Below are 19,384 nucleotides of genomic sequence, written 5' to 3'. Positions count from 1 at the left end.
CTGCTAGTGCTACAGTACTTGTTAGTTACAATGTAACAAACAGTCTCGTGTTGCTGCTACAATGTAACCACAATGTGAAGAGTAGAGAAGTTCCCACGTGTGGCGTATTTTTGCCCTATCACGATCGTTCAAAGTTTCCGTAATCACGCCCCTGGGTGTGTCTGCCTTGTTTCGGAGCAATCAAATGCTGCAATGTTGAAATGCTCTTCGTTTTCGACGAATCAAGGCGCTCCTTATAGCAAAATAATCATCCGACCACATGCAGGGGAAACGCTAGGTTCCATCCCTGTGATATCAAGAAGCAAGGTATGGAAACATCGCCGGGACCAACGCTACTTTGTTAGCTGTCAAACTTGACCAAACATAAGATTCATTTCTAGGACATAGAACCAATTTGAAGTATACGTTCCTGTAGTATAAAAGTTGGGTGGGGTTTGACATGTGTTGTGTGAGTCGCTAGCCTAGAAAAGTCTGAGGCGTTTTGATAGACGTGTCGGTCGATCAAGGTGAAGTAGCCTGTATCTGTGTTACTGTATCTTTCATAGTATTGCCATTTTGTATCCGATGTCTCGATTGCTATAGCGATATAAGTTGGCTGACTTGAAGTGCTGACTGACCCTACATAAAGTCCGCAGAGAGGCGAGCCGGGGACGGTGTAGTGTGGGGCACTAGGGTTGTTTTTGTAGCTGACACAGCTGAATACGGGCGAACAAACGAGACAGGCGTTGGGTGAATAGATGTATTGTCGCCTCACCCCCCCCCAATTGCATCTGTTGACTGTGTCTGGCATGATCATATTTTTTTTGACAGCTGATCAAACTAATACATAGATGTTTGCTTCACAGAGTCTTACTTTCAATCACTGTCACTTCTTGACAGACGTGTCATTAAAATGAAATATTTACTCAGTAGCCTAGCTTAAGCAATCATTTTAAATTAAATTAAATCCAGCCCATCACCATTGCTGTCCTTAGAGTGACACGCTGTGTCACAGTGTTGGCCAGTAGAGCAGGGCTATTCAGTTCCAGACCTGCAGGGCCCAAACCCCTTTGGTTGTCATCCTTCCCTGCTAATCATGGGCTGACTCAGACCTGGCACACAAGGTGAATGGACTCTCTGCCCGATCAGTGACATAAATTAACTTCCAAGTAGAGAAGAGTCCCTCCAGACCTGGTGTTGAATAACCTGTCTATTGGTTTCCCTGTGTCCTATTCACCGTGGCTCGCTGTTGTCGCCCCACAGTGCCAAAGTGTCGTCACTATTCAGAATGCCACAGACCAACAAGTCCAGAAGTGCCTCGGCCAGTGGCTCTAGTACCGGACTGGGCCGAGGGGAGGAAAGAGAAGAAGAAAGAGAGGAAGCTGAGCCAGAGCCAAAGGTCCAAGTCCAGGGAGCAGGGGATGGAGGAGGAGAGAACACTGGAGACCCAGAGATCATCAAGTCCCCTAGTGACCCCAAACAGTACAGGTAACATCGTTTACCTTACACACCAACGTTTGTGTGTGTGTGAGTGTGAGAGAGAGACTTTGTCTTTCTTTCCATCCGTCTGTCTGTCTGTCTGCGAGACTCTGCAGGGTGTCTGGGGGAGTAACAGGTCACATGTCGGCCAAGGCGCGGTGTAAACAAGCTGAAGCGCGCAGTAAACAGCTGGAGGGCCAAACTCGGTGTGGTTGTGTCAGCATCTTAGAATAAGAGAATAGTGTTTACCTCTGTCTAACCCCTCCCACAGGTACATCGAGCTGACCAATGGGCTTCGAGTTCTGCTAATTTCAGACTTCACTGGTCCCGCCTCCTCTGGAGATGACGAATCAGAGGAGGAGGAGGAACTGGGGGAGGAGGAAGAGGAGGAAGAAGACTCAGGAGAGGGAACAGAGGAAGAGTCTGAAGAAGAGGAGGATGACAAGGACAGTGACTTTGAGGATGATGAGGATGGAGGGAAGAGGAAGAAGGGACACTCAGAGAAACAGGTGAGAGGGTGACCTGAAGAGGAAATAACAGCACATTAGCAGCAATAGTAATAAGGGTGTTGATGATTGTGTGTTTGTTTATGTGTGTTTGTGTGTGTGTGTGTGTGTCAGTCTGCAGCAGCGCTGTGTGTGGGTATTGGCAGCTTCAGTGACCCCAATGACCTCCCAGGCCTCGCCCACTTCCTGGAACACAGTGAGTATGATGGCCCTTAAGGATGAGATTGTTTTGTTGTGATAAATCTGGTGCAATGCTGTGTTTGTGACAAGGGGATATAAATAAGACTTTCCTCCTCTCCTCCCTCTCTCTTCTCCTCTCCTCCCTCTCTCCTCTCCTCCCTCTCTCCTCCTCTCCTCCTGTAGTGGTGTTCATGGGCAGTGAGAAGTACCCATCAGAGAATGGTTTCGATGCCTTCCTGAAGAAACATGGGGGCAGTGACAACGCCTCCACGGACTGTGAGAGAACCGTCTTCCAGTTTGACGTCCAGAGAAAGAAATTCAGAGAGGCTCTGGACAGGTCAGCAACACACCACCATTATAGTCTCTGTGCCTTGTCTCTTGATTCGGATTAGTCCATCTGACTCTGTACCTGTCTGTGATTGGCTCTCTCCAGATGGGCCCAGTTTTTCATCTGTCCTCTGATGATCCGAGACGCCATCGACAGGGAGGTGGAAGCTGTCGACTCCGGTGAGAGGCATTCTGGGGGAAAAAATGTTGACCTTATTCAGACCTTATGCACTGGTTATGTAGTGACCTGCTCCCCCTTCTCTCTTTTATCAGAGTACCAACTGGCCAAGCCGTCTGACTCTCATAGGAAAGAGATGTTGTTTGGGAGTCTAGCGAAGCCAGGTCACCCCATGGGCAAGTTCTGCTGGGGTGAGGACACGCACGCACACACAAAAACTACTCTGTGCACTGTGTTGTCATGTGTAAATGAGAGACAGATGTTGTGTTATTGTGGTATGTGACTGAGCTGTTGTCATGGTTTCCACCGGTGGTTGTCATGGTTTCCCCAGGTAACGCCCAGACTCTGAAGACAGAGCCCAGGAAAAAGAAGATCAACGTTTACAAGAGGCTCCGCTCCTTCTGGAAGAGACATTACTCTGCTCACTACATGACCCTGACTGTGCAGTCTAAAGGTGACGCGCACTCACACACACACATACACACACACGACCTTGCCGCGCAGTCACACATGTAACTCTGTTGTCCTCCTCTGTCGGTGTGTGTGTGTGTGTGTGTGTGTGTGTGTGTGTGTGTGTGTGTGTGTGTGTGTGTGTGTGTGTGTGTAGAGAAGCTGGACACTCTAGAGGAGTGGGTGAAGGAGATCTTCAGTGGAGTGCCCAACAAGTGAGTCTCAGCTGTACATAAATCCCTCACCATTCAAATATTATAATATGGCCATTTAGCGAACACTTACTGAACCCTGTTCCTCAGTGCTCAGCCCAAGCCAGACTTCTCTGAGCTGCTGGATCCCTTTGATACTCCAGCCTTCAACAAGCTGTACAGAGGTAGGAACGCCTGTCTATTGAGCTGACCTGTACAGACTTCTGATCTCCTTTAGAGCCATACAGCTTCAGTTCAGCTCAATGAAAACAGGATCTTGAATGGGAATCAATTGTTGGTCCCCAAAAATACATGCTCACAAGTATAGTAAGACATAGCTGTGTGTTTCAGTTGTTCCTGTGAGGAAGGTCCATGCTCTGACTATCACATGGTCCCTGCCTCCTCAGGAGAAACACTACAGGTAAGAAACACAACTACAGACAATACAGCTATTCCAGATACTACAGCTACTACAGATAATACAGCTACTACAGATAATACAGCTACTACAGATAATACAGCTACTACAGATAATACAGCTACTACAGCTACTGCAGATAATACAGCTACTACAGATAATACAGCTACTCCAGATACTACAGCTACTACAGATAATACAGCTACTCCAGATACTACAGCTACTACAGATAATACAGCTAATACAGCTACTACAGATAATACAGCTACTACAGATAATACAGCTACTGCAGATAATACAGCTACTGCAGATAATACAGCTACTGCAGATAATACAGCTACTACAGATAAAACAGCTACTACAGATAATACAGCTACTGCAGATATTACAGATAATACAGCTACTGCAGATAATACAGCTACTACAGATAATACAGCTACTACAGATAATACAGCTACTACAGATAATACAGCTAATACAGCTACTACAGATAATACAGCTACTGCAGATAATACAGCTACTGCAGATAATACAGCTACTACAGATAATACAGCTACTACAGATATTACAGATAATACAGCTACTGCAGATAATACAGCTACTGCAGATAATACAGCTACTGCAGATAATACAGCTGCTACAGATAATACAGCTACTACAGATAATACGGCTACTACAGATAATATAGCTACTACAGATAATACAGCTTCTACAGATATTACATATAATACAGCTACTCCAGATAATACAGCTACTCCAGATAATACAGTTACTACAGATAATACAGTTACTACAGTTAATACAGCGACTGCAGATAATACAGCGACTACAGATAATACAGCGACTACAGATAATACAGCTACTGCAGATAATACAGCTACTGCAGATAATACAGCTACTGCAGATAATACAGCTACTACAGATAATACAGCTACTGCAGATAATACAGCTACTGCAGATAATACAGCTACTACAGATATTACAGATAATACAGCTACTACAGATAATACAGTTACTGCAGATAATACAGCTACTACAGATAATACAGCTACTACAGATAATACAGCTACTGCAGATAATACAGCTACTGCAGATAATACAGCTACTGCAGATAATACAGCTACTGCAGATAATACAGCTACTGCAGATAATACAGCTACTGCAGATAATACAGCTACTGCAGATAATACAGCTACTGCAGATAATACAGCTACTACAGATAATACAGCTACTGCAGATAATACAGCTACTGCAGATAATACAGCTACTACAGATATTACAGATAATACAGCTACTACAGATAATACAGTTACTGCAGATAATACAGCTACTACAGATAATACAGCTACTACAACTTTATAATACAGGAACTACAGGAGAGATTCTACAGTTGATGATGCACCTCTCTCTGCCTCACTCTTTCTGCCTCTCTTCGTCCCCCCCATCCCGTTCTCGCTCTACCGCTCTCTCTCTCTTTCTCAGGGTGAAGCCTCTCCACTACATCTCTTGGCTGATTGGTCACGAGGGCACAGGCAGCATCCTATCAATTCTCAGGAGGAAGTGAGTCAGAACTACAGCATACAGGACTACATAACCCATAATGCACCGTTTTATAGCAATGTTTATGTGGTAACTGTACTTAGGTGCTGAGGTGTGTGTGTGTGTGTGTAGGTGCTGGGCCATGGCTCTGTTTGGAGGGAACAGTGAAACAGGCTTTGACCAGAACTCTACCTACTCCATCTTCTCCATCTCCATCACACTCACTGACCAAGGATTCCAGAACTTCTACCAGGTTGGTACACACTCACTGACCAAGGATTCCAGAACTTCTACCAGGTTGGTACACATTCACTGACCAAGGATTCCAGAACTTCTACCAGGTTGGTACACACTCACTGACCAAGGATTCCAGAACTTCTACCAGGTTGGTACACACTCACTCACACACCCATTCAAAGTCCTATTTTCCCTAACCCTAATTATAACCCTAACCCTAGTTATAAACCTAACCCTGAAACCTAAAATAGTATTTTTACAAGTGAGGACAGGCAAAATTTCCTCACTTCTCTGAATTTTAGTTGGCTTACTATTCTTGTGAGCACTTTTGGTACTCACAAGTATAGTAAAACGTTTGGTACACAGTACACACATTATCTGTGTTTCTCTACAGGTGGCTCACCTGGTCTTCCAGTATCTCAAGATGCTGCAGAGCCTGGGCCCCCAACAAAGGTAGGGTCTCTGTGATTAGGGCTTCATTATAGGCATGTGAAATGCAGAATATGTGCTTTATTTATACAGTATATGACTATATCTTTCTCTCTCCCTCTCTCATCTCTCTCTCCATCTCGCTCGCTCTCTCTCTCCATCTCGCTCTCTCACTCTCTCCATCTCTCTCTCTCTCTCTCCCTCTGCCTCTCTCTCTCTATGTTTGTAGGATCTATGAGGAGATTCAAAAGATTGAAGCCAATGAGTTTCACTACCAGGAACAGGTAATACTACTAGCATTCTCCTCCTATCTACAAGTACAGGAATGAATGCACCCAACCAACAGATGCACCCCTGTGTGTTTCAGACGGACCCTATAGAGTATGTGGAGGATATCTGTGAGAACATGCAGCTGTTTCCTAAAGAACACTTCCTCACCGGAGACCAGCTCATGTTCCAGTATTCACCTGAGGTACGGACTGTGTGTGTGCGTGTGTTAAGGTGATCGTTGCGGCCCTTTCCTTGCTTACTAAGCTAACCTGGTGTGTGTATGTGCTGTTTGGAGAAGGTGCTTTCTGTATCCTTAAGTGTCCATGCATACAAAGACCTTTGAAATGTTTGAAACCTTCTTGAATGTAATGTGATTTGTTGATTCAAAGAAAGTATTTCTAGTGTGTGTGTGTGTGTGTGTAGGTGATCAGTGCGGCCCTGTCCTTGCTGACTCCAGACAGATCCAACCTGTTGCTGCTCTCTCCAGACCACGAAGGCCACTGTCCCCTCAGGGAGAAATGGTTTGGGACACATTACAGCATAGAGGGTGAGAGACGCACACACACACACACACACACAACACACAACACACACACACACACACACGGGCCTACTACAGTGGCTTCAGAAAGTCTTCATACCCCTTGACTTGTTCCACATTTTGTTGTGTTACAGCCTGAGTTCAAAATGGATTAAATATACACTACCGTTCAAAAGTTTGGGGTCACTAGGAAATGTCCTTGTTTTTGAAAAAAATAAAATAAAATTGTCCATTTAAAATAACATCAAATGGATTAGAAATACAGTGTAGACATTGTTAATGTTGTAAATGACTATTGTAGCTGGAAACGGCTGATTTTTAATGGAATATCTACACAGGCGTACAGAGGCCCATTATCAGCAACCGTCACTCCATTGTTCCAATGGCACGTTGTGTTAGCTAATCCAAGTTGATCATTTTAAAAGGCTAATTGATCATTAGAAAACCCTTTTGCAATTATGTTAGCACAGCTGAAAACTTTTGTGATGATTAAAGAAGCAATACAACTGTCCTTCTTTAGACTAGTTGAGTTTCTGGAACATCAGCATTTGTGGGTTCGATAACAGGCTCAAAATGGCCAGAAACAAAGACCTTTCTTCTGAAACTCGTCAGTCTATTCTTGCTCTGAGAAATGAAGGCGATTCAGAGCTTTACACACCTGGATTGTGCAATATTTGCACATTATTCTTTTTAAAGTTCTTCAAGCTCTGTCAAGTTCATTGTTGATCATTGATAGACAGCCATTTTCAGGTCTTGCCATAGATTTTCAAGCCGATTTAAATCAAAACTGTAACTAGGAACATTCAATACCGTCTTGGTAAACAACTCCAGTGTATTTTTGACGTTGTGTTTTAGGTTATTGTCCTGCTGAAAGGTGAATTTGTCTCCCAGTGTCTGTTGGAAAGCAGACTGAACCAGGTTTTCCTCTTTGCCTGTGCTTAGATCTATTCCATTTCTTTTTATCCTAGTCATGCCGATGACAAGCATACCAATAACATGATGCAGCCATCACCATGCTTGAAAATATGAAGAGTGGTACTCAGTAATGTGTTGTGTTTGGCCCAAACATAACACTTTGTGTTCAGGACATAGTTTATTTCTTTGCCACATGTTTTTCAGTTTTACTTTAATGCCTTAATGGAAACAGGATGCATGTTTTGGAATATGTTTTATTCTGTACAGGCTAGTGTTGTGAAGTAACTACAATGTTGTTTATACATCCTCAGTTTTCTCCTATCACAGCCATTAAACTCTAACTGGTTTCCTTCCTCTCTGGCAACTGAGTTAGGAAGGACGCCTGTATCTTTGTAGTGACTGGGTGTATTGATGCACCATCCAAAGTGTAATTAATAACTTCACCATGCTTAAAGGGATATTCAATCTCTGTTTTTTTACCATTTAACCAGCCCTTCTTCGCAAGGCATTGGAAAACCTCCCTGGTCTTTGTGGTTGAATCTGTGCTTGAAATGTACTGCTCGACTGAGGGACCTTACAGATAATTCTATGTGTGGGGTACAGAGATGAGGTAGTCATTCAAAAATCATGTTAAACACTGTTATTGCACACAGAGTGAGTCCGTGCAACTTATTATGTGACTTGTTAAGCACATGTTTACTCCTGAACGTTTTTAGGGTTCGAATACGTATTTACTCAAGACATTTCAGCTTTTCATTATTAATTCATTTGTAAAAATGTCTAAAAACATAATTCCACTTTGACATTATGGGGTATTGTGTGTAGGCCAGTGACACAAAATCTCAATTGAATACATTTTAAATTCAGGCTGTAAAACAAAAAATCTTGGAAAAAGTCAAGAGGTGTGAATACTTTCTGAAGGCACTGTATGTGTTTGCATTATTAGAGGACCAGATCATATCAACATGGTTCCAATATGTGGAGAAAGAGAGAGGGTATCCTGATAGTTGTCTCTTCTCTGTCCAGATATCCAGCAGGAGTGGAGAGAGCGCTGGAACGGAGACTTTGAGCACAACTCTGACCTGCACCTCCCTGTCGAGAACAAGTTCATCGGTTAGTGTGTTTATGTCTGTGTGTTTCTGTGTTGTGAACCTTCCTAATGTGTTTATATTTCGTGTCTTCCTTCCAGCGACTGATTTCAGCCTGAAGCTGTCTGACTGTCCTGATACTGATCTGCCAGTCAGAGTAACTGCCAACGACCGAGGATGTCTCTGGTACAAGAAGGACAACAACTTCAACATACCCAAAGGTGTGTGTGTGTGTGTTAGGACTGTGACGGTCATGGCATTTTGGATGACGGTAATTGGCCAGCCAAATGATGCGATCTCCGTAATAACCATTTGAATAGTAATAAAAAAAAATAGAATGGGCGTCCCCATTCAAGTCAATGGTGGCATAATGGGTGGACTGGCAGCCATTGCGAGTGTACCCACAGGAGGGTTTACTCCGCCCAAAATCTGTCCACGAAAATAAGACCACCAAGTGAGGAATTTTTTGTAAGGAGGTCAGTGAGAGAGTGTTGAATTTTGTGAACAAACAATGTAATTGCTATATTCCTATGTGAGGCTTATTTGATCTGCTAGGTTTTCAGGAATGGTTAGGTTGTTACGACTGCACTGATATAGGTGGACGCGTTTGACCAACTTTGAAAAAAACGACTTTATATCAGAGTTGTTCAGGTGGGACCATTCTGCCCTCTCATTGGCTAGAATGGTCCCACCTGAATGCCTTCCATCTTTAAGGACATGCATTTCCATTGTTAGAGCGGTCACTCCACTATCTTGTCAATATAATTGACAATCTTTGATTCAACTCAACTGACGTTACAAAAAAGACATTTCATTACAAGAGCCACATCAGTTATCATTTGAATTAACATTCTACATTACAGTGGGAGTTATTACTTCACAATACCATGCAGCCATCCCTAGTGTACCTATGAGTTTACCAGTCAAATTGCCAGGGTAAGAGGTTCCAAGCATATAGATCCTCCTAAATGATTATTCTAGTTGATAATTCTATGGTTCCAAGCCCGTTCTTTTCATGTGTGCTGCTGTTTCCTAGGCAACCGAAGACTCGTTTGCTACAGCACCTTGCTTGTTTCAACTAGGAGCAACAAAGTTTCATCATGTTGTTTAGAGTACATGTTACAGCAGAAACGCACTCAATTGCACAAATTCCAGGCCGTCCTGTTCGTACCCCAAAAAACAAAAATGATGGCGGTTATTTTCTCTTCATAATGGTTTTCATCCATACAGTAATTGTGCCAGCCCTAGTGTGTGTGTGTTTCAAAGTAACTACTTTATAACACACACACACACACACAATCTGGCGTCAATGTCCACATATTCTCTTAAAGGAAAATTTCACCCAAAAACTATTTTGGTATTTGTTTCATTAGTCCATTGTTGATATAGTCACAAAATGTCAGCAGTTTATAACTTCATCATACTGGCTGTGTTTCTGTATTTTGAAAGTTATATATCTTGAAACATGATTGCTGACATGCAAAACATTTTGGGACTATATCAACAAAGGACTAATGAAACAAATACCCAAATGTTGTTTTTGGGTGGAGTTTTGCCTTAATCTTAATAAAGCCAGTAGAAACTGTTCACCCCTCTGAGCCTGGTTCCTCTCTAGGTTTCTTCATAGGTTCCTTCCTTCTAGGGAGTTTTTACTGGCAACTGTTCTTCTGCTGATCTTTATTTTACCTTTATTTAATGTATAAAGGGCTTTATAAAACATTTGATTTGAGTTACTACAACAGTGAACAATTAAAATGGTCAATAGCTATACTCTTTCATTGATCTGTCGTTTCTACTCTCTCCTTTGCTGATCTGTCGTTTCTTCTTTCTCTCCTTCAGCGTATATCCGCTTCCATCTCATCTCTCCGGTCATCCAACAGTCAGCCAAGAAGTAAGTCCAGGGTTTAGTTAGCCATTAGCCAACAATTGTTTCATAGGTAGAGATTGTGCTAAAATTGCTAGCCTCTCGAGAATGCAGCCATAGCTAGGAACTGTTTTACACAGTATTTTAATCCTGTTTCTCTCTGCTTATCTCCAACACCCCTTCCCCCTCTCTCACTCACTCCCACCCCTCTCTCCACCCGCCCCTTCCTCTAATTCTCTGCTCCCCCCCCCCCCCCCCCCCCCCCTTAGTCTGGTGTTATTTGACCTGCTAGTGAACATACTGGGTCATAACCTAGCAGAGCCAGCCTACGAGGCTGACGTGGCCCAGCTGGACTACAAGCTGTCAGTAGGAGAACACGGACTGGTTATCAAGGTCAAGGGCTTCAACCACAAACTGCCTGTGAGTTAGACCCAGACACACTGCACCGCGCGCCGCGCCACACACACACCACACTCAATGATGATGATGGTGTTCCCTCCTCTCCCTCTGTAGCTCCTGTTCCATCTGATCCTGGACCATCTAGCTGACTTCTCTGCCTGTCAAGATGTCTTCAATATGTTCTCTGAGCAGCTCAAAAAGACCTACTTCAACATCCTCATACGACCTGAGAAACTGGGCAAGTACGTCACGCGCGTGTGTGTGGGTCTCTTTGTTGGTGTGTGTGTCCCACCTCACCATTGTCTTCTCTCTCTCACCAAACACACACTCTCAGGGACGTGCGGTTGTTGGTCCTGGAGCATGGTCGCTGGTCCATGGTAGAGAAGTACCAGGCGCTGGCAGACGGTGGTCTGACTGTAGAAGAACTGATGGAGTTCAGCAGAACCTTCAAGACCCAGCTCTATGCAGAGGGACTGGTGCAGGGGAACTTCACTAGCCAGGTGACTGGACCATGAACACACACACACACACATTACACACCCTTTCCACCAAACCCTCTTGTATGATTTCTGATGTTTATTAAAGTGATCTGTTTTCTCTACAGGAGTCAATCCAGTTCCTGCAGTACGTCACTGAGTAAGTTTACACACACACACACACACACACACATAACTTTCTTTGCTATCTGTCTGTCAGTAAGCTGCAGTTCTCCAAGTTGCCAGCAGAGGTCCCTGTGTTGTTCAGAGTGGTGGAGCTGCCTTTGAAACAGCACCTCTGTAAGGTCAAAGCACTGAACAAGGGAGACGCCAACTCAGAGGTCACAGTCTACTACCAGGTACACACTGGTACAATTCATCTGTTCATGACTGATTGACTTACCTCTGACATTCATTCACTCTCTTCCCTTCCTCTCTCCCCTTCTTCCTTTTTCCCTCTCCCTCTCCAGTCTGGTCTGAAACACCTCAGAGAACACACACTGATGGAGCTGCTGGTGGTGAGTACACCAACAACCATTCATCCCCTAACCCCTCACCCCTTCTTCCTCTCATCCTCTGACCTCTGTGTTGTTGATATTGTTGTGGTTCCAGATGCACATGGAGGAGCCCTGCTTTGACTTCCTCAGGACAAAAGAGACTCTGGGGTCAGTGTCTGTCTTTCACTCGTCTGTCTCTCTGGTGACTAAATAGACCATGGAACCTCTGGAAAGAGTAGGAGTGTTAACCACAGTGTCCCAACCTTCCTGAGTGTCCCAACCTTCCTCAGTGTCTAAACCTTCTCCAGTGTCCCAACCTTCCTCAGTTTCCCGACCTTCCTCGGCATCCCAGTCCCCCAACCTCCAGCTTCTAATTGGCTCAGTCAACTTAAACCCCTCTCTCCAACTCTCTCCTCCAGGTATCATGTTTATCCAACCTGCAGAAACACATCTGGAGTCCTGGGCTTCTCTGTCACGGTGGAAACACAGGCCACCAAGTTCAAGTGAGATCCTCATACTGACTGTATGAACCAATGACATTGTGCACTGCAGTGATTTTGATGTGGCCTTCCTGAGGCTAGAAGTACTATCTCTTATGACCTGTAAACGCCTCTTATAGTAATGACAGTGGGCTCTCTCTCCATCTCTTCTCTCTCTCTCAGTACTGAGCTGGTAGAGTTGAAAATAGAGGAGTTCCTGTCTTCCTTTGGAGAGAAGTTGAGTGCTCTGACTGAGAGTGCCTTCAACACACAGGTGTGTGTGTGTCTGACTATTTATCTGAGTATACTGAAGTTTACTTGTTAAGCTGAAGGTGTGTGTACACAGGTGACTGCGTTGGTCAAGCTAAAGGAGTGTGAGGACACACACCTGGGAGAGGAGGTGGACAGGAACTGGGCCGAGGTCGTTACACAGCAGTATGTCTTCAACAGGCTTCACAGAGAGGTGAGACACACACACCGGACAATTCAGTTTTTCTGGTGTGTGCAGAATTTGACATTGCTTTCTGTAGTTGCTGCAGATGTTTCATGTGTGACTGTGTGTAGATTGAGGCCCTGAAGCAGATGACCAGAGCAGAGCTGGTATCCTGGTATCTGGAGCACCGCGGACACAACTGCAGAAAACTCAGTGTACATGTAAGTGTATAGTTGAGCAGTGTAATCAATGTTTAAGAGCTGTGTGTGTGCGCTCTAACATCGACCTCCCTCCCCAGGTGGTGGGTTTTGGGCCGGAGGAGGGCGACCCCCCAGGAGATGACAAGCAGAGTCGTCATGGCAACGGAGAGAGGGATGAGGAAGAGTGTGGCAGTTCGTCCTACGGTGAAGTGTCCAAACTGACCTTCCTACCCGCCTCGCCCAAGATGGCCGCCGCTACATCCATCATGGACATTCCTTCATTTACCCAGAGCCTTACCCTCTTCCCATACCACAAGATCATCCAATAGACTACCAATATCTATTTTCTCAATATTTCTTTCAAACTCTCTCCTTCATTGCCTGACCATAACATCATCTAATAAACTCAGTGGTAGTGTATCTCATTGTCTTTGGGGCTGACTATCATATCACAACTTCTTGTTCATTACTATAATATCTCCTAAGGCTTTAAAATTGCACCTCTAAGTACTATGCATGTTTATAAGGCAATACAACACTTTCTATAAATACAGGATGGAGAATGTTTTATGGGATGTCCTATCTCTGCATAGTGTATAGCTTATGTAGACTTGCTACAAGTGTTCATAACAGCTTATTGGCAGTCAGCAAGCAGCTCCCTGCAAAATTCAGGTAAGGGTCAAACATGGACGAGTCCTAGCCTGTCATATTCAACATGTCTCTCAGAGGTCGACCGATTATGATTTTTCAATGCCGATACCGATTATTGGAGGACAAAAAAAGCAGATACAGATTTATAAAAAATATATATATCACACACACATTTTTGTAATAATGACAATTGCAACAATACTGAATGAACAATGAACACTTATTTTAACTTAATATAATACATAAATACACACACAGCTCTGAAGTGACAATGATACTGAAGAGTCTGCTTAGGAGACAAATACTCTCAACTGTTTGAATAAAAATAGAGTTTAAGTTACCTGTGATGAATGTTGAAAACAAAAACTTTAATTTATATATGCAGGAAATCCTATTTTAATAATGGGCATGGTAAGAATTGACAACCAAAGTACGAGTCATAATTCCCATGACACCTAGCAAAATCTGAAAAACGGTTCCTTCATTTATTCCATAGGATATTTTTTAGATTCACTTAAAATAAGGTCTGTGTTTCGTGTAGGCTTACACCGCCAATTTTATAACTGTAGATATCCATAGGACAAGGTAACTCTGATCAATATTGGCAAAATATAAGCGAAGATAATTTTTTTTGTAGTGGATTTATGAAAATATGTTGACAAACGTTACCTTATCCTAGTGAGATTTACACGGGTATCAAAACGCCGAGGCGGTTTAAGCCTGCACGAAACACAGACCTTATTTGAAGTAGATCAAGACATTCTCTACGGAAGACATGAACGGTAAAATAACGAAGGAACCCCTTTCAAATTCAGCCGCAGGTTAGAGGAATTATAACGCGTCGACTATTTCTCTCTAAACCATATATCTTTGGCTAATCTGGAAACTATCACCTCGAAAACAAAACGTTTATTCCGTTCCGTATTTTATCTAACGGGTGGCATCCATGAGTCTAAATATTCCTGTTACATTGCACAACCTTCAATGTTATGTCATAATTAGTTCGCAAAGAGCCAGACTGTTGCATATACCCTGACTCTGCGTGCAATGAACGCAAGAGAAATGACACAATTTCACCTGGTTAATATTGCCTGCTAACCTGGATGTTTTTTAGCTAAATATGCAGGTTTAAAAATATATACTTGTGTATTGATTTTAAGAAAGGCATTGATGTTTATGGTTAAGTACACATTGGAGCGATGACAGTCATTGATTGATTGATTGTTTTTTATAAGATACGTTTAATGCTAGCTAGCAACTTACCTTAGCTTACTGCATTTGCGTAACAGGCAGGCTCCTCGTGGAGTGCAATGTAATCAGGTGTTAGCATTGGACTAGTTAACTGCAAGGTTGCAAGATTGGATCCCCCGAGCTGACAAGGTTAAAAATCTGTCGTTCTGCCTCGTTCCTATGCCGTCATTGAAAATAAGAATGTGTTCTTAACTGACTTGCCTAGTTAAATAAAGATTAAATAAAGGTGTAAAAAAAAAAAAAAAAAAAAAAAATCGGCGCCCAAAAATACCGATTTCCGATTGTTATGAAAACTCGACCTCTAGTCTCTCACTGCAGTCACCCTCTCACACAGCACACGCGGAATCAAAGATGGTGTACACAGTTCCACTGGATTTTTATTCCGGCAAACAAACTATTTGCGGCATTTAGAGTTTTGGAATGCCACCGGTAAATCAGTTGATGCTAGTGACTCAGAGTCAGGTGTGAGTACGCTTTTTAAGCTTCCTCACTGAAACTCTTCCCACACTGAACACGCTGGTGTCTCTTAACACTCCCTGACTCACTGAAACTCTTCCCACACTGAGAGCAGTGATACGGCCTCTCTCCTGTGTGAATACGCTGGTGTTTCTTTAAATGTCCTGACACATTGAACCTCTTCCCACACTGGAAACAGTGATATGGCCTCTCTCCTGTGTGAGTACGTTGGTGCACCTTTAAGTCTCCTGATCGATGGAAACTCTTCCCACACTGAGAGCAGTGATACGGCCTCTCTCCTGTGTGAACAAGCTGGTGTGCCTTTAAATTTCCTGACACATTGAACCTCTTCCCACACTGGAAACAGTGATATGGCCTCTCTCCTGTGTGAGTACGTTGGTGCACCTTTAAGTCTCCTGATCGATGGAAACTCTTCCCACACTGAGAGCAGTGGTGAGGTCTTGGCTTCCCTGTGTCTCTGTGTTTCTGGGTGGGGAGTGTGATGGGGGTGCGATCTGAAGTTGTTGAACACCGCTGAGAGCCACTGGGTGGTGCTAGTGTCTCTGATCTAATCCCCCCACTCCTAGGCAGCCTGACGTACTCTTCCCTGTGGCATCTCTTTATGTGCTTGTAGAGGTAGATCTGAGCCGTGAAGGAGAACGGACAACCAGAGCAGGAAAAGATCTGAGACGACTCATTCACACCTGAAAGGAAAGAGGGAGGGGAGGAGAGAAACGGAAGGGCTGTTTAGAGAGGTCAAAGAGAAAAGCAAGTTTGATAGAGAAGCAAATACTGAAAGAAAAAGACTAATGACATCATTATATTCCACTTGACTTGAATAGAGAGATGGAAAGAGAGGGGGAATTGAACAGGTAGTTCTGGAGTAGTGGTAGTCACTACTATTCCTGGGGAAGACACATTTGTCAAACACACTCACTGGGTGAGCCACCGTAGCCTACCCAAATTGATTCATATTCATGCTATTTGAAATACTATTAACAAGGACCATGAAGCTATTTGGTTCACAATGTTTGGACACTTGGGGGTATCATTATCTCAATAATAGCACAAAATATGTCAAATCAGATAATGCCAAATTTAAGTCTGAAGGAAACAGTGGTGGAAAGTCCTTAAGTAAAAATACTTTAAAGTACCACTTAAGTCGTTTTTGGGGGTATCTGTACTTTATTTTCCTACTTATATTGTTGACAACTTTTACTTCACTACATTCCTAAAGAAAATAATGTACTTTTTACTCCTTATATTTTCCCTGACACTCAAAAGTACTAGTTACATTTTGAATGCTTAGCAGGACAGGAAAATGGTCTATTCACACACTTATCAAGAGAACATCCCTGGTAAGCCCTAAAACCTCTGATCTAGCAGACTCACTAAACACAAATGCTTAGTTTGTAAATGATGTCTGAGTGTTGAAGTGTGCCCCTAGCTATCCATAAACACATTTTTTTTAAACTAGGAAATCCTGCAGTCTGGTTTGCTTAATATAAGGACTTTTAAATGATTTATACTTTAGCGATTACATTTACTGTTGATACTTAAGTATATTTAAAACCAAATACTTTGACTTTTACTCAAGTAGTATTTTACTGGGTGATATTCACTTTTACTTGAGTCATTTTCTACTAAGGTATCTTTACTTTTACTCAAGTATGACAATTGGGTATTTTTTCCACCACTGGAAGGAAGTATGTTTTGGGGTGATTGAAATGCAACAACAGTATTGGAAAGTTCAGGAAAACATTAGGGATGATCATCAAGCAATCTGTGTGTATGGTCCTCCGTGGAGAAGCCATTTATTTCAACTAGTCATTCTGTGTGTATGGTCCTCCGTGGAGAAGCCATTTATTTCAACTAGTCATTCTGTGTGTATGGTCCTCCGTGGAGAAGCCATTTATTTCAACTAGTCATTCTGTGTGTATGGTCCTCCGTGGAGAAGCCATTTATTTCAACTAGTCATTCTGTGTGTATGGTCCTCCGTGGAGAACCCATTTATTTCAACTAGTCAATCTGTGTGTATGGTCCTCCGTGGAGAACCCATTTATTTCAACTAGTCATTCTGTGTGTATGGTCCTCCGTGGAGAACCCATTTATTTCAACTAGTCATTCTGTGTGTATGGTCCTCCGTGGAGAACCCATTTATTTCAACTAGTCATTCTGTGTGTATGGTCCTCCGTGGAGAACCCATTTATTTCAACTAGTCATTCTGTGTGTATGGTCCTCCGTGGAGAACCCATTTATTTCAACTAGTCAATCTGTGTGTATGGTCCTCCGTGGAGAACCCATTTATTTCAACTAGTCATTCTGTGCAGATACATTCACATCACTCCGCCTTCTTACAAGGCCTGCACAGCCTGTGTGTACATTAGATGGAAACAGACGATACGTGTTCCTGACAATCTTAGCTTTCAGGCATGGGGTCATAGTTGCTAATAGCGGCAACCGTTAAAAAGCAAGAGACAAATTTGTAGGAAGAAAACTATTTGAACGTGGGCTAGAAACCGCTGTTACCTCTGTTTGCCCCAGCCGCTATAGCGGATATAGAAGATTACTCACGGTTCTATGAAGTAAGCTGTGCATTCAGCTGACTGAGGGAAACACATTCATTCAGATTATTGCACAATGACTGCCTGTTCTAGAGGGACGAGGAAAGGGAATAGGGAGAGAGGTAGAGAGAGAAAGCCCAAAGTACCTCTAGCTGAGCTCTTTTTGTCCCAGAGGAAGTCGAAGACGATGCCCAGGTCTCTGGCGTATTCCTCTCCGTACCACACCAACAGCTCCTCTCCAACAGCTATAGGCCTACAGCAACGGTAAAGAATCCCTCCTCTGTACTGGAAGGCCAACAGATTCTGCTCTTCTTCACTACGGGCACAGTTCACATACCTGACAGAGAGAGGAGTGATAAGAGAGAGGGAAGGTATTTGGTATTTTATTAGGATCCCCATTAGCTATTACAAAAGCAGCAGCTACTCTTCCTGGGGTCCACAAAACATGAAACATGACATAATAGAGAACATTAATAGACAACAGCTCAAGGACAGAACTACATACATTTTTTTTAAAGTGGGAAACAATAAGAATTAAATCAATTCAGGCCAACTCAACATCATCGAACCAGATGAAAACACAGGAGGATAGAAAGATGTAGAGACTGGGAGAGAATAATATGGAGAGGGATGGCTGGAGAGATAGATAGATGGAGAGATAGATAGATGGAGAGATAGATAGATGGAGAGATAGATAGATGGAGAGATAGATAGAGAGAGGGATAGATAGAGAGAGGGATAGATAGAGAGATAGATAGAGAGAGGGATAGATAGAGAGATAGATAGAGAGAGGGATAGATGGAGAGAGGGATAGAGGGATAGATGGAGAGAGGGATAGGGGTAAAACATACGACATTATAAAATCCATGTACACAAACAACAAGTGTGCGGTTAAAATTGGCAAAAAACACACACATTTCTTCACACAGGGTCGTGGGGTGAGACAGGGATGCAGCTTAAGCCCCACCCTCTTCAACATATATATCAACGAATTGGCGCGGGCACTAGAACAGTCTGCAGCACCCGGTCTCACCCTACTAGAATCCGAAGTCAAATGTCTACTGTTTGCTGATGATCTGGTGCTTCTGTCACCAACCAAGGAGGGCCTACAGCAGCACCTAGATATTCTGCACAGATTCTGTCAGACCTGGGCCCTGACAGTAAATCTCAGTAAGACCAAAATAATGGTGTTCCAAAAAAGGTCCAGTCACCAGGACCACAAATTCCATCTAGACACCGTTGCCCTAGAGCACACAAAAAACTATACATACCTCGGCCTAAACATCAGCACCACAGGTAACTTCCACAAAGCTGTGAACGATCTGAGAGACAAGGCAAGAAGGGCCTTCTATGCCATCAAAAGGAACATAAATTTCAACATACCAAT

The 19,384-nt window shown here is 43.2% G+C and overlaps 2 protein-coding genes across 6 annotated transcripts; one reads left to right on the top strand and one right to left on the bottom strand.

Annotated features, from left to right (window-relative positions):
- Positions 1 to 221: 221 nt before the first annotated feature.
- Positions 222 to 13,495, top strand: LOC120033523 (nardilysin-like). Of its 4 annotated transcripts, none has more exons than XM_038979901.1 (32): positions 222 to 306; positions 1,243 to 1,467; positions 1,730 to 1,967; positions 2,079 to 2,160; positions 2,328 to 2,481; positions 2,578 to 2,651; positions 2,745 to 2,840; positions 2,981 to 3,103; positions 3,257 to 3,314; positions 3,402 to 3,475; positions 3,642 to 3,711; positions 5,191 to 5,268; positions 5,380 to 5,500; positions 5,879 to 5,937; positions 6,143 to 6,197; positions 6,281 to 6,385; positions 6,607 to 6,730; positions 8,666 to 8,752; positions 8,829 to 8,948; positions 10,567 to 10,618; positions 10,861 to 11,011; positions 11,105 to 11,232; positions 11,325 to 11,490; positions 11,595 to 11,626; positions 11,687 to 11,825; positions 11,937 to 11,984; positions 12,079 to 12,131; positions 12,383 to 12,466; positions 12,626 to 12,716; positions 12,789 to 12,905; positions 13,007 to 13,096; positions 13,174 to 13,495. In XM_038979901.1, the coding sequence occupies exons 2-32, from the start codon at positions 1,268 to 1,270 to the stop codon at positions 13,402 to 13,404; spliced, it is 3,300 nt and encodes a 1,099-aa protein (XP_038835829.1). In that variant the 5' UTR covers positions 222 to 306; positions 1,243 to 1,267; the 3' UTR covers positions 13,405 to 13,495. The 4 variants fall into 4 exon arrangements, 3 of the variants coding, with proteins under 3 accessions (XP_038835829.1, XP_038835831.1, XP_038835830.1); XM_038979903.1 differs by lacking the exon at positions 222 to 306 and adding an exon at positions 314 to 506; XM_038979902.1 differs by lacking the exon at positions 222 to 306 and adding an exon at positions 520 to 1,103.
- A 1,834-nt stretch (positions 13,496 to 15,329) lies between these two features.
- LOC120033552 (histone-lysine N-methyltransferase PRDM9-like) lies at positions 15,330 to 18,421 on the bottom strand. 2 transcript variants are annotated; one of them, XM_038979950.1, is made up of 3 exons: positions 18,144 to 18,421; positions 15,850 to 16,137; positions 15,330 to 15,681 (listed from the first exon to the last, which is right to left on the bottom strand). In XM_038979950.1, exons 1-3 carry the CDS (start codon positions 18,394 to 18,396, stop codon positions 15,455 to 15,457), a joined length of 768 nt encoding a protein of 255 aa, XP_038835878.1. In that variant the 5' UTR covers positions 18,397 to 18,421; the 3' UTR covers positions 15,330 to 15,454. The 2 variants fall into 2 exon arrangements, with proteins under 2 accessions (XP_038835878.1, XP_038835877.1); XM_038979949.1 differs by having other exon boundaries at positions 15,330 to 16,137.
- Between the last annotated feature and the right edge of the window lie 963 nt (positions 18,422 to 19,384).

Source organism: Salvelinus namaycush, chromosome 40, assembly GCF_016432855.1.
Source record: "Salvelinus namaycush isolate Seneca chromosome 40, SaNama_1.0, whole genome shotgun sequence".
Lineage (NCBI taxonomy): Eukaryota > Metazoa > Chordata > Actinopteri > Salmoniformes > Salmonidae > Salvelinus > Salvelinus namaycush.
Note: the sequence above shows the minus strand (reverse complement) of the source record. Positions and strands in the feature narration are given on the sequence as shown.

Coding starts and splice junctions, on each gene's coding strand:
- LOC120033523 (XM_038979901.1), top strand. CDS start 1,268: ATGCCACAGACCAACAAGTCCAGAAGTGCCTCGGCCAGTGGCTCTAGT. Junction 6,198..6,280: donor AGTTTCACTACCAGGAACAG/GTAATACTACTA, acceptor TGTGTGTTTCAG/ACGGACCCTATAGAGTATGT. Junction 11,985..12,078: donor CACTGATGGAGCTGCTGGTG/GTGAGTACACCA, acceptor TTGTGGTTCCAG/ATGCACATGGAGGAGCCCTG.
- LOC120033552 (XM_038979949.1), bottom strand. CDS start 18,396: ATGGGGATCCTAATAAAATACCAAATACCTTCCCTCTCTCTTATCACT. Junction 16,138..18,143: donor CAAAAAGAGCTCAGCTAGAG/GTACTTTGGGCT, acceptor CTTTCCTTTCAG/GTGTGAATGAGTCGTCTCAG.